At 39.3% G+C, this 15,461-nt stretch overlaps 1 protein-coding gene across 1 annotated transcript; it reads right to left on the reverse strand.

The window, feature by feature from the left end:
* Window positions 1-6,357: 6,357 nt before the first annotated feature.
* Window positions 6,358-7,671, reverse strand: l(1)sc (lethal of scute). The gene has a single exon (XM_018014526.2). The coding sequence runs from the start codon at window positions 7,569-7,571 to the stop codon at window positions 6,711-6,713; it is 861 nt and encodes a 286-aa protein (XP_017870015.1). The 5' UTR covers window positions 7,572-7,671; the 3' UTR covers window positions 6,358-6,710.
* Between the last annotated feature and the right edge of the window lie 7,790 nt (window positions 7,672-15,461).

Below are 15,461 nucleotides of genomic sequence, written 5' to 3' on the forward strand. Positions count from 1 at the left end.
CATTGCTGCCTTTCAATATTTATCATACATCTCAGTCACATACATATAAATAAGATGTCAATCCATAGCATTTGTATCTATGAGATACATTTAGAGGTATACATTCATTACGTTTAAGAAATTTCAGAAATATTGAAATTTCAGTCAACTCCATTGCATAGGTATTTCTAATATGTGTAATGATTGAAATAAGAATAGAAGCTACCAGCTAACAAAGAAGAGAATATGAGATACATTTGTATCTTTAGATAGAAATCAATGTTTTATATTGTAGTATGGTAAATATTTGTTGTATGTCTGTCTCTATGAAGGCTTTGAATAAGATATAGATACATGTATGAGATACATTTGTATCTATAGCATTGAACTGCATTATTCAAAATACTCCGACTTATTCAGTAGCATTTGTATCTGCTAGTGCGATGAGATGATTTGTATCTGTACGCTATTGTCGTACCTAAGCTTTGTATCTAAGCACGTTTGAAGATACATTTATATCTGTTAGCTGTAGTTGTATCTATATATACCAAATGAGCCTTGTCAGCCACAATATACATTTTTTGAGATACATTCGTATCATTTAGTTGAACAAATACTTAAGTCAGCTAAATTTAACTTTGGCATCATGTTGAGATACTTTTGTATCTGGAAGCTACTGCTTGATCTAAATTAACTCAAGCATGTGGATTACGTAAAAAGTTTAAATAATTTTTGAAATGTATCTTTAAAAAAGCTGTCATGCTTTAAGCCAAAAATATTGTAAAAAATGCACTAAATTTATTTAGTTCTGGCTCATGATCTGTGTGCAAGGATTCATGCCTAAGGCGATCTATTGTAATATTTGTTTTCCGCTTTGTTTGGAGGACCGAGTGCGCTAGCTGATCTGAGCCGTGGCCCGTGACATTGTCGCGCCTTGTGTGAATAGCGAAACACATGTGTGCGCCGTTCGGGATTTTTGGTTAATTTCTGACTGGTTCCGGTTCCACTTGCCAATGCTGAAAATTCACTTGCAAAAATGTAGCGACAGGGAAACCCCGAGGATTGCACGGCTAGCATAGGCGAAACAGGTAGTAACAAAATGACAGCGACAGCTATGCATTTAGACACGCTTCAATGTCGTGACGAATGTCCTTTATGTAGAGGGAATGCTATTCGTAATGCTAATGACCAGACATAGAGAGCCGCCCCGCCGTCTAGCAGAATTTTGTGAAAATGGGAAACCCTAAGACACTTCGTCGCCTCGAACTGTTGCAAATGCTGCGCAATTCGCTGAGCTCAGCGATCAAGTTGCGCAGCCCTTTAAGTTTAACCTCCGAAGTTGACCTTTTGATGGATGAAACGAAATTCCTTGAGCACAATGGGAGCTCGCTTGGAGTTGCGGGGGTTGTCGAGAGCCCGAGCCAGAGCCAGGGCCAGAGGCACGCATCAATGAACAATTTCGTAAATGAGAACGAGAATGTCGTGATCAAAAAAGGAATATAAAAATCGAAAGGAAAATAGAAATCACTTTTCATGCGATTGAAGCGATGAGAGCGCGCATAGACAATGCTCGTTCAGGATATTCCAGTGAAATTGTTTTCAATGGGATTTTGCTTTTCGATTTTACGTTTCTTTTTTTTTTTTTGCCTTTGGCCCCATTGTCTAGCCCGGGATGGATATGGCTCGATATGGCTTTTGCTTCTGCTCGAAAAAAAAAAATAAAAAATAAAAACTAGCTGACATTGATTGCCTGTGTTATGTTTTTTTTTGTGGAGTCCTGCCATGATGAGAACCTGCATGGCCAGGAGTTGAACACGTGTGTGTGTGTGTGAGTGTGCTGAATGCAACTGCGTTTCACGTTTACACATTGATTGATCCTGGCATTGTGCTTGGGCGCTTTTGTAGTCTAACTGCGGTTAGTTTTCATCATGTCAACAATCAAGTCAAAGTAGAGCCCGCATCTAGTCTCTCTTTCTCACTCTCCCTCGCCCTCTCACTCACTATCTATCATTCTCTGCTCTGACTGCCTTTTGTGAAGGGTTGTACGCACTGTAAAGTCATTTAACTACCGACAGTTCACACTGTGCTAAATGTAGCGTGTGTTGAGTCTCAATAAAATAGCAGAAAAAAAAATGGGATACCAAAGTGAAATGCAATATCATAGATTACCTTTTAGCTGCTGCTGCTGCTGGCAAAGATAGTACTACGGCTCGGGGATGGCTCTTGCTGTGCCGTTTGCGATAGCGACTCTAATGATCGAGCCCAACGATCGTGTCATGCTGTTTCAACAATCGCTTGCACCAGATATTTTTGCGATTTCGTTAGAAGTTTTAGTTTAATCTTGAAGAAGTTGAACTCACCCAAGATGATTAGCAAATGATCAGCGCTGCAGATTAGCGGATCAAAGTAAAGTCTGAATAGATACAGATCAACTGAAGTAGGCAGAAGATGAAATGTCAGCTCTGTTCAATATATTCGTCGAGAAGATGTGGGGATCGATCTGGTCAGCTCTGCTTGATATCTTCTTCGAGATGATGTTTAAAAAAGCAGAATTCAGCGATCTAGTCAGCTGATCGTGCAATGAAGGCTTTGTGGTTGTAGAAGATCGTTTAGCATTGCATTTATCATGAATCTCAGTTTGAATATATGCATAAATATATGTTTCTTTGGTTATTATTTTGGTTGGATTTTTACGCTCGCCCAACTGTTCGATACATGATCTGATCAAATTGAGTCAGCTGTAGGCAAATTATAAGCCTAGAATCTGTAGATTAGATTATTTTGAAGGACTGATCTTGTTTCATTTTCATTATATTATGAATTGATACTCTCTAAGCTGATCTCAATTGGCAGCTATTGCCTTTATCTTCAACTAATCTCGTCTTAATTTCCTTAACTACTTCGATTACTCTACTCAACGGTTTTCCAGTAAAACTGATCTCAACTTGAAATTAAATATTTTTGATCTCAATTAGTTCAACTGATCTGCCCATATATACATATATATGTATATATTCCCCAAATATCTAAATACTTTAGTGTGTTGTTTGTCCATTAATGAGTTTTCTTGGTAGTCTTGACAAAATGATCGCCCCGTCTAGAGCTGATCGTGGCAACAACTCAATTGGATTGGCCCAGGCTATAGCTCTCGCCTGGGATTTGTCTGGTAGCACTCGGCGTCGCCTTATTAACGAGCTACTAGGAAAGTGGACAACTGTCCGACTACCACTTGACGCCTGCGCTAAGTGCGAAATCTGACAAGAATAAGTTCGAGTGGCCATTGATCGATGGCTAAAATCTATGCTGGACTCTCGAGCTCGAACTGCTCGGGCTAGAAATGGAAATGGGAAAAAAAAGGAGTCACAGCGCGTGGAGGCGCAACAAGCGCTCTCGTATTTTGACACATGGCTCATAAATCTTGTCCAGCGATGCGTTGCCCGTCATAAAGTCACATAACACACATAACTCATGGAAATCGACTGCACTAGTACAAGCGGGCAGGACAAGTGTCCTTAAGGAGCAACGACGGGGCTGCGCCCAGTTTTCCTTTGAATTGCGACACGATAAAATAACATGAGACTCAAATTTCCAACATTGCTAGAAATATGCATGCCCAGACAGACAGATACGTATGTATATGGATGATATGAATGTATGTAGAAAAACACAGGCGCATTATAAAAATAAATAAACGACAAGCACTTCAGGACCGCGCAGGACAATGTCTATAGATATACATGTGTGTGTGTGTGTGTGTGTGTGTATATGGGAGCCAAGGACTCGTGTGTCTGCCTCTCTGGATGCAAAACAAATGCGCACTTCCTGCGACGTTCGAAACGGCGGACATGTCTCGATCTAAAGTGGCGCACAAAAGAAGTTACTTCCTGGCTAAAAAAAAAAAAAAAAAAAAAAAGAAGCAAAATAATGAAGAAGAGAGAGAAAACATTGAAGTAGAAAAGGACCAGCTCAAATGAATTTATTGCAATTGCTGTCTGTCGTCCGTCCATGTTCAGTTATTTGAGCATTGGCTAAGCTGAAATCTGAAATCTTAGCTAAAATTGCATAAAAACTGAAACGTTGAACAGCGCGCACGTCAGCTCAGCCGGAGTCCTATTAAGGGACATTGGCTTAGTCTCGTATTTTGACACCTAGCAGCAAGTCCTTGTCCATGCCGGACACTGAGCCGAGCCGCGCCGAGCCGAGCGGAGCGCAGGTCTAAGCTTCCTCTCGATATGCGCTTAACAATGCACGGATTTCAGCCATCGCCCTCGCTCGTTTCCTGGTCGCATCTTAAGCTGACATACAATCATATTTCGCATTGTCCTTTTCTTTTTTTTTCATTTTTGCATTGCTTTGCCTTTGCCTTGCTTATAGCTACCGTACGTACGTATGTACCGCTCGCGCATTCTCTAACTACCTACCATTTGGCACTGCCTCCCTTTTCGGCAGCAGCTTCCTTCCTTCCTTCCGTCCTTTGTTGTGCAGCGTCTTTTGAGGCAAATTCTAGCTGAAAAAAAAAAAAATTTATTTCAGTTGGCTCGGCGTTTCTTTCGGTTTCCTGTCCTCTCGGCCCGCTGGCTGGGCGGGTCAGATATGCGGAGCAACACCCTACGGACGCTCCTCTCAGCCAGCAGCACTTCCTTTGATTCCTGCACGTGTCCGCTATGGACACATTTGCATAAACAATATTTTGTGGGCGTGTCGCAATTTGCATTTCCCTAGATCGCATTCCCAAAAGCAGACACGGCCCACCACCTGGGCATTTAAAATAATTATTTCTCAATATTTGGAATGTCCTGCGTCTTGGCACACGCCTAGGAGCATGCAAGCTCTTCCTTTACTCAATTTCATCTGCTGGCCTGGCAACGCGTCAATAATTTAGGGGTAGTCGAGGTGAGGCGCGGCGCAAGTTCTTACCCCGGAAGTGCATTTTATGCCATGTGATTACGTCCAGCTTTTTCCTTTCTGGGGTGCGCCAGACACGTGAGTGCCTGCCTAGCAGCTCCTAGCTTCGTCGCTGTTGCGTTTGGTCCTGCTTCAGTCTCTCAGGCGTGACTGCCTATTTCCGCTGGCGGCCCAGTCGAGCAATTTATGCGCCATTAACAATGCCAAAGACCAAAAATTGTTAAAACTCGTTAAAAACACATACAACAACAACAACAGCTAAGACAGACCGTGTATATATGTATTATATATCAACAAATATATTTGCTGTTACTTCCGGTCGAGCATTTGATTAGCGCGCGTCATGAGTGGGTTGTCATGGTCGCCCTAGGCAAGCTCATTGCCAGCCAGGAAGTGCTCAAAGTCCTGATGACTCATTATCCATAAAGCACATGTCGATAATTTGTATAGCGAATTTTTGCTGAAAAATATATCATGAGCAATTGACCATGTAGGGCGGAGTCCCAAAGGGATCCTTAACGGAATTAACTTAGAGTTACCTATAAAATATTCTCTATATGCATAAAAGAATGAAGGAAGAAGAAAATGTTATTCCATTTTTGCAGTAAATATTTAGGTTTTTTTTTCTAGATTTTCTAAACTTAATTGAGATTATTTAATTCGTATTTGGCTCGCTTCTACTTTTAGATGTAATCTTTACTCTCTAAGAAATTTCTTCCATATAATTGTCAACTGTTGCTTGTGAAGATACGCATTACAGCTAGCTAGAATCTAGCTCCTTGAATCTAGAGCTCTTCAGATCTATTTATGGAAGTTTATTTTTTCATCTAAGCCACTTGAATGTGCAGAACTTCCATAAATCATAATGTGGATAAGATAGTTGAGCTATTCATATATTCAATGAGCAATTTATGCATGCTTGAGTGTTCTTAAATCTTTTGAGTAACCTCTTTAAAAGATTTACCCTTAACTAAAGAACTCGTTGAATAGTCAAAATTTAGTTTTATATATTAGACTTGTTGTACATGCGGTATATTGTCAATAGCCCTTACAATCTATATGAAAATAGATCATATTATTTAAAGATTGATCGTACATATTTAATTTAAAACATTTTTCTGGCCTCTCTCTCTCTCTTTCTCTCTCTGCATCTGTAGATCTCTGGTTCAATACCTTTCCAGCTCTTAGCTCTTACCACTCTATTCTTCTAACTTTGTTCCTGAAGTCTTACCATGCTTGCCTTAATACACTTAAAATTTTACTTGCGAAATTTGTTATATTTTAATATAGTTTTTTTTTTTTTTTTTTTTTTTAATTAAATTAAATTTTTTTTTTTTTTAGCATTTTTTTGTAATTGATATATGTGCACCCACTCTCTTTTTCCCTCTCTCTCTCACCTTTTTTTTCATTCTTTAAAAAGAACATTTGCTGAAATATTTAAGAAATTGTTTTTTCAATAAGAAAATGTTTAAGTTTGTTTGTTGAGTTTGTTTTAATTCTTAGTTATTATTGCATTTCAATAATAATAATAATAATATAATAATAATAATACTTATTGGCTAGTTTAGTGTCTTCCATGCTTATAACAAAAACTTAGATTATGAAAAAAAGTATTTAGCCTAGAATTTTTAAATCATTGTCTTCCAAAAAAAAAAAGGTGGGGCTTATGACTAAGAAACTTCTAGAATCTGGGACTTGGTTGGTTTTTGTTTTCCATTGGTTTTCACTAAGGCAACAGTTATTTTTGTTTTTGTTTTTTTACACTTTGTACAGCATCCTGATGATGTTTTTGGCTTGACTGGATCTTGTTCGCTTCTATGTCTCACTCACTGTTCCTGCCACGAGGAGATATAGTCGAGCAGCTCCTCATCATCGGGCTGCTCATCGCTGAAGCTGTCGAACGATTCGAATTTGAATTGATGCTGCAACTGTTGCTGTTGTTGCTGTTGCTGTTGCTGCTGCTGCTGTTGGTCCTGATCGGGCAGCTCCTGCTTCACATAGCTGGCCGATAGATCGGAGGCATCGCTATACGAGTGCGTGGGCGAGCTGCTCGAGTGATACGAGTGTCCGGCGTACTGCATGCTTTGCGGTCCCGGCGAGCTGCTGCTGTCGAGACTGTCGTAGCTGCCGTCGTTGCTGATGTCGTCGGTGAGGCTGCTGCTGCTGAAGAGCTGACGCCGCGGCTGTCCATCGTCGAGCATGTCCTGCAGGCCCCGGATATATTCGACGGCAATGCGCAGCGTATCCACTTTGGAGAGTTTCTTGCTGGCGCCGCGTCCCCCGTTCGACAGCGTATTGATGACGGTCTGTGGCAAATGCTGGCGCAAATTGACGAATCCGTTGTTCACCTGCTTGACACGGTTGCGCTCCCTGGCATTGCGACGTGCCACCGATGGCATTTGCTGCTCGCCACCAGCTCCTGCGCCGTATGGCAGATGGGTAAACGTTTGATACTTCTTCTTGGAGAGCATCGGGCCGAGTGTTGTTTGCTGTTGCATATTCTGCAATTGGCTGTTGCCCAGCGGCTGTGGCTTGGGAGCAATCAGCTGATGTTGCTGCTGTTGTTGTTGTTGGTGCTGCTGCTGTAGCTGTTGCTGCAACTGTTGTTGCTGCTGTTGCAATTGCTGCAGCATAATGTTGCCAGTGCTCAGCTGGAAGTGCGAATAGCTGCTGCAGACGGTCGTCATGTTTATCCTGAACTGAATGCTGGAGTTGAGCTGAGTTGTTGACTGTGTGGAATCAAATTCCGCAATGATAAACCTCGTCCTGCGCGCTCGCCCTTAAGTAGCTGCCGGCGGCAGCGCTGCCGACTGCGCGACGACTGCGCGAACATGAACTGATCTCTGAGGCTACCTGCCCGAGGGCAGGCACACACACAGTCAGAGCCAGCGAGCACAAGTGATCATGCCTGCTCTCTCGGCCTGCCCTTAACTTGCCCTATCTCGCTCTCTCGCTCTCGCTCAATCAATAGGGGTTGCGACGACTGTAGGGGTTGCTCTTACACCCGTGTGGGTGCTAACTCACTCTCCCTCTCCTTCTCTCTCTCTCTCTCGCTCAGCCCATTCAACTTGTCTGCTTTTTGTGCTCGTGTGTGTGTGTGTGTGTGTGTGTGTCACAATTCCCTTTTTTCTTTTGGGAAAAACTGCATCGAAATCGAGACTTAAATCTTATGCACAATGATCCTAACTGCTGATCCTTGTCACAGAATACACACAAGACAAGAAAAATATGTATGTAAGAAATGAGAAAGAAGCGAACTCGCTTTTCAATGCACTTCCACTTTTCTTTTTGTCAGGCTAAAAGAAATAAATAAGAAAATTTACTGCGCACTATGCGCCAGCTCGCTCTCTCATACGGACGCCCTCTCTCCCTCTCTCTCTCCCTCTCTGTCTCCCTTTCTGTATCTGTGTCGCGATGTGATCCATCATGTGTGCGCCACTGGCTGGCACTTTCGCTGCCTGGCTAGGGAGTTGGGGGCAGGCACTCAGTGATCTGTTTAGGCTGTTGGCCTTGGACAGCAGACGGGGGCAACTGTTCTTTAGCATTAAGCATTTGCCGCATTGCCGCATTTGACACGTGCTTCCGATTCGAGGCTGATTAACATAAAGTTACAACAACAACAACAACAACATCAGCAACAACAACAAATCCCACAAGTGTTTGCCCTCTCATGCATATCAAGTGCGAAAGGGGCGTCTGCCCTTGGCTGCATTTGCAACTCATTTGCTTAAAGCTTTGTCACGAAGCTGCAACTTGACGTGCCTGACAGCCGGACAGCTCGACAGCGCGACAGCCATGTGAGCCACGACACTGTCTGAGATGTGGACAACGTTGTTTTTTTCATTTTCAATACTCCTTATAAGACAGCGGGAATATGTGACAAGGGCATATAGGCTGGACTAAGCTATGTGAACTCAGTCACTTCAGCAGCTAAAACTGATATTTTCTAGTCTTAATAATTGGGCAATGGATATACATATATATTTTACACCACTTCCACCTGAAATATTTTATATATATATTATTATTCTCTTTTAGCATAATTTTAGATAATAATATAATGCTAAGATTTTAGATCTTTACCTACCTATTAAACTTATGAAGTATAAGAGCTGGAGCTGGGAAATTTTCTTTGCATTTATATCATAATCTCATTGAATTTACATATGCGTAATTTAATTTTGAATTTTTGTTTAAATATATAATATTATACATATAGTAAATAGTTTTCAAAACTTTAATATTTTTTGACATCTTAGTGGTAGGAAATTTGAATTCAATCAAAAATTTTTTATGCATATGCAAAGTATACAAGTCATTCTAACCTCAAAGACCTCAGAAACTAGCAGAGCTAGTTATTATGTATGACATTCTCATTTATCATCAATTTGAATAATAATAATAACCTATGCAGCTCACCTATACTTGTGATAGACAGTAAGTTTCAATTTTCCCATACTTTTACTTATAAGATCTAGGGAAACTTGTATCTTTATTGTACAACATTTTTAAGATTTTGGATCTAACGGTATAAATGTCAAATTTTATATTGGATTGATTTGAGCTAACAGATATTTGCTGAATATACATATATTATGAACATTATTATCATTATTTTTCTTATTATGATGATGATGATGATTATTATTATTATTATTATTATTATTATTATTATTATTATTATTATTATTATTATTGTTATTATTATTATTTTTATTATTATTATTGTTATTATTATTATTTTATTTTATTATTATTTATTTTTTTGATTAACAGTCTTTATTTAAGAGTTTTGAATATATTTTATATTTACAAGTTCATTATTAGCTTGATTATATTTTTAAACTTTTGATATTTCTATTATTTTATATTTTTATTATTTTATTTATTTTTATTTTTAGGTCAGAGTGAGTATACTTCTCATACATACGTATGTAAAAATATTTATAAAGCCAAAGTCTGTTCTAAGTTATAAATATGAATACTATATTGTTTATTATAAACCTAGTTAAACAAATGTTTGACTAGGTCTAAGACTGGCTACCTGAATCTATCTTCATTAAATGCGGAACTATGAGAGCATATAAGAGATCTAAGCAATTGTTGCTATAAGAACTTTCTTATAGTCAAGAGTCCACTGCATATGTAATATATATATATATATATACATATATATATATAGTTAAAATCGTAAGCAAAATGCATCCATACATAAGTATGATATATAGTATATACCCGATCGTAATAATATTCATTCAATATTAACTTTGACTGATTTTACAGAGTATCTTTGCAGTTGGACTTTACAGTTTGTTCGAGTTGATTCTTGATTCTCGGGCCTCTGGTCATGCTTAAGCTCTTGGCGCTAGGCAGAGACGTGGCCACGTGCGTCTTTCTGGCTATTTATACGCCCGCAACAAGTGAAGTGGTCCCCCCACCCATAAAGCACACTCATAAATTTGTTATGGGCAGCAACAATGTTGCTGATCGACGGGGATCAGAATCCACGGCTACGGCTACGGTTGCTGCTTCGGCTACAGCTTCGTCAGTTTAGGTTGATTTTCAAATACCGTTACAGTTGTTGCACCGAGCTCGCAGGGGTAACGAGATTGCGCCCCCCAATAAATGCATAAATGTGAATAACAACGTTGATTAACCTTAAGCAGGCAGCTGCCTCAACGAATGCAATTTGTTTCAAGGGTTTTTCAGGTTCAGCAGGTCTCGGCCTCTGCAGCGTTCCCTCTGCGTGGTTTGTTTAATCGTTTTTTAAAAGCTGCCAACGATTCGATTTGGTTTCTTCTTCTTCGTGCTGCTGTTTTTTTTTGTTTTCTTTTTTCATTAATGCATTTCTAATATAATCCAGAGGCAAATGCTTTGCGTCATCGCCTTCACGCCCAGCGAGCGTGGAAGTCCCCCCAAAAAACGTATATGAAAATCCATTTTCAACTCTTTTATTTTCCATTTTCCACAACACACCCACAAAAAAATGATGTTTTGGTAGCATTTTAATTAGCTTCTGCATTTCGATTACATCAGTTTTTGATTAATTAAAGTGCATGTAATGCCTAAGGGTTGTGTGAATGAGAACAGGTAGCTCTTAGGGTCCTGCAGGTATGCCAGGAGTCAACAGGATCAGTTGCCAGGGTTGTCAGGCTGATCCATTTAGACTGTCAGCTGGCGGCATCTATGACACATTCCCATTTCGGTTGCATTCCAATTGGATGTAATGGGAGTCGGTGGTGTTTGCTGCAGCGCCATCTAGCGTTTGATTTGCCCAGCAATGAGAATGTTGTAAATCCAATTGGTAATTGGTTGAGGAAAATGTGGAGAAGGGCTATGAAGTGGCAAAGAAATTAGAAAGCTTGAAGTAAATTAATGAATTTGGTTTAAATATAGTTGAAAGGATGTATGAGACTAAGGGTCAGAAGAGGTGTTTGCATATGGCTTTAATATAGATCAAGGACATATACGTACTTATGCATATATGAAGAGCAGCTCTTATAAATTGTATCATAGGTTGAGCAATTTCTATGTCAAAAGATGTTTAAATTGTTTTATTTTCCTCATTTCACAATTTTGAGTATCAAGTCCTTGTTCAATCGTAAATTTTTAAATTTCAACCTCAAAATATTACTTTAATAATAGGTTTTTTTTTTATTTTTTATTTTATTTTATTTTCATTATTATTATTATTATTATTATTATTAATTTTTTTTTTTTTTTTTTTTTTTTGAATATTCAGGTAATATAGATTGTATCTAGATTTGTACTTTCTAGATTCTATATCAAAGAATTTGTTTTTTTTTCATTTCATAGTTCTCATTCTAGTGAATGGTTTCTAACCTAGTTTATTCCTATATTTAAACCTCAATATAAACTAAAAAAAAAAAAAATGAAATAGGATTTTTACTTCAAATTTTAGGCATTTAATTTTTATGATATAAACCAAAATATTGGTTTAATTTACGTATCCTTTTTTTCTTCTGGGATATAAAGGTATGCTAGATTGTATCATAGTTTGAGTAATTTCTAGATTCTAGATCAAAAGATGTATAATTTTTCTTCATTTCAGCTGCTTTCAGCTAGCTGACTCCTTCCTTCTGCAATTTTAACTTCAATATTGTTTATATAAAATGTAAACGGATTTTTGGTTCTAATTTTTGGGCATTTATTTTGTATGATATAAACCAAAATATTAGTTTAATATTACGTATTGTGTTTTTGGAATATTTATTTGATAATATCAACTACTTAACCTGATTGATTTGTTATCAACAGCCTTTCTTAACTTGGATTTTTACAGCTGCCTTTCATTCCTATTTTCCTTCTTGCCTTCTGAGAACTCTGGCAAGTGTCTTTACATCTGTTCCGAGTCACTTTTACTAACTGCACGTAGAACGGAAGCACACGTTAAGTGTCAACACTTTCGCTTCTGTAGGCGCTCTAGCCAACTATCGTAGCTATCTAACGATATCGATATGACAATTAATTACGCACTTTATGTGACAGTTCGGTTCATTAAGGCTAATTGAGATTCTGTACAGCAGCCACGGCCGGAGCATATCCAACGCTCAACTCTAAGAAATCGCTGGCCGCACGTACGCATCGAACAAGTGCAAGACGTGATGGAGTAGGTCAGCATATTTACAGACATTTACAGTTTGACATGATTTTGTTCTCTGATCTTGGTTTCAGTTTCGGTTTCGATGTTGGTCAATTCGCACGATAACGATATCATGAGCGTGAAATCTGTCGCCCTTTGGATACCCATTCAAAAAGGAATTTAGTGGGTATGATAGGCTGCGAAACAATAAAAAAATATTGAGAGAAAGTAGGGATGTATAGGATATATTTTATGTATATCATGTGAAAGGAATATCTTTTATATATTTTATATATATACATATAAAAGGCTATACATATATACGATATACATATAACCATCTATTTAAGATATATTCTTTCATGCCATACTCTTGGCATCTTTCTATATTTTCGTAATTTTGAATATTTTGAGTACTTTTCGAAATCTAGAGACGATACCAGATACCAAATTTTTGATAGACATATTTTTTTATCGATTAAGCTATTGAAAATAATTTTTTCTGAGTACCTATGATATGTATCTATAAAAATATAAACATTTAATTCATATATCGACCTGCAGTTCTTCGCGATAATATAAGCTTACTAAATGGAATTGTCAACATCGACCATTTGATCGATATACATACTATCGATAACTAATAAACTGCTGGGTAGCTACCAGTTCAGCATGGCTATTTAACCATCTGTAGGGTGTTAAGGGTGTTTCTGGCTTATCGCAAATCTTATGCTCAGCGTTGTCTGTTTTTTTTTATCCTTCTGCCTCTTCATCTTCGTGTCGATTGTCAACACATTAATTTGATTTTTTATGGCTGTTATTGAGTCGGAATCAAATGAAAGAAACATCAAGCGGAAATTGTTAGTGTAGTACGATGTAAAAGTGAAAAAATGAAGATGGAGAGAAAGGGGAAGAGGAAAAAGCTTTGAGCGTGTGGCGCAAGATTTGGCTTAAAAGGGATTTGTATACTGTGCGCACGAGTGTATGTGTGTGTGTGTGTGTATATGTGCTCGCTGAACTGGGGAGCATTGGATTTGCGATTCGCACGATCACACCTAATAACGGTAATTTACACGCACGCCACTCGTCGTGCGATAATTGCAAGGGCACAGGATATGCCAGGCTTAGCTTAAAAAGAAAAAAGACAAGCGTAAAGACTATGGAAAAAAAGTCAAAGAGAGTTCTCCTGCCTGAAGTGCTCCCATGAGCTGCTGATGAGTTGAGTGAGATAACAGTGCCGCAGCAGTTATTAAAAACGCTACGGCGGCGGCGGCGGTGGCGGCGATGTTTGAGCTGCCTCTACGCGCTGCCGTTGCAGTAACCGAATACGCCGCCAAGTGCGAAAAAAACACACACACACACACAGCAACAGTAACAACTACAACAACAGCGGCAAAATCGCAGCTTTAAAAAATGTTGTCGAGGTGTGAAAAATAACTGGGCACAGGTAGCCAAGCCAGCAACAACAAGTCCAGCCACTGGGGGGGAGGGGGCCAGGTGAGGGAGGCTGGGCCTGAAGCCTGTTCCTGGGCACGCATCGAAGGTGTTGAAAGCTTTGCGCTTCTAAGAAACGTTTGTCGTTGTTGCTGCTGCTGTTGTTCTTGTTGTTGTTGTAGTTGTTGTTGTGATTTCGGCTGGTTGATATGAGAAGCGGCGCGTTACTTCTGTAGTACGGCATCGATGCGGTAAGCAGCGGCTCCCCACACCACACAACGAAGATGATATTTGTCGATGGTGTCCGAGGTGTTAAAATTACCCCAAAGGTACATAATAATTACCTTAAATTGCAAAAACAGCGAAATAAATTTTCAAACTGCCAGAGACAGCGCTGCCCAGAGCCGAGTTACGATAGCTAGAGGTACGTGAGCCCCTCACCCTCTCTTCGCTCTGTCAAAGGCAAAGGCCGTTCAAAGAGAGAGAGAGAGAGAAAGAGAGAGAGAGAGAGAGAGAGAGAGAGAGACAGTGAGACAGCGAGAGAGCAGGACTTTAGCGACTGTAGGCCGAATTTGAAATACACTCATGCATATGCCATATTTTAGTTTCAACTGCTGAGAGATTTATTTTATTAAGTGTATTTTTCACCGTTCTTACCAAAAGCTCATCTCTTGGTATCCTTCCTGAGAATCGTTCAAGGATTCGTTGTTAAGGATCTATCTGATTGTCTAAAATCATCATTTGGGGTTCTACTCAAGGTTTCTCTGCAAAAAGAATCTTTCCTTAGTATATTTAAAAAGCAACAACCATTTTCCCAAGGATCCTCCCTAATGATTCATCCCGAACGATCTTTCCCTACGCTTCCTTTGGGGTTTTCCCAATATATTATCACGTCACTTCATTCCCTGAGCTTTATCGCAGAAGAGAACCTTTTAAGGAATACTTCATACAGAACCAATCAATGGTTACATTCAGAATATATATTTTTTTAAGCTCTTCCATATGGCGGACTAGCAATGATTCTCTCTGGGATTTGTTTCTGGGAATGTCTTCAAGCAGTCTGACTGAGAGTCTTCCTATTAACCTTTTCTACAACTGCAATCCGACTCTTTATGAGAATATCTAACAAAAACAAAAACTAGATGCTGATTATACATAAATCTTTCCATAAATAACCTAAAATCATTCGAATAAGTTTCAGAATCGATGGTAAAATTTGAATACCCTGGCGCAGAGCATTCAAAAGTAGTTAACAAAAATTTTATTCAGCGGCCACGTTTGAAGCGCGCCCAAGAAGAAGAAGAAGCAGCAGCAGGAGCAGCCGCCGCCGCTGAAGCGTTGCCAGATCGTTACGTTTGGCATGCAAATGCCGCCGTATGGGGCGTGTGTCCTCCATAAAAATTGAATGCGGTGTTGCGGTAATTAAGCCAGGGCAGCATCAAGGAGGTGTTTTGTGTCTGCTGTGCCCCCTCATGTATCGATGGGGACATTTTGTGAGTGCTCTGGCCGAAGAGTAATGACAAGACGCGTCTTTAGACGC

Source organism: Drosophila arizonae, chromosome X, assembly GCF_054131065.1.
Source record: "Drosophila arizonae isolate 15081-1271.41 chromosome X, UAZ_ARI_1.0, whole genome shotgun sequence".
Taxonomy (NCBI): Eukaryota; Metazoa; Arthropoda; class Insecta; order Diptera; family Drosophilidae; genus Drosophila; species Drosophila arizonae.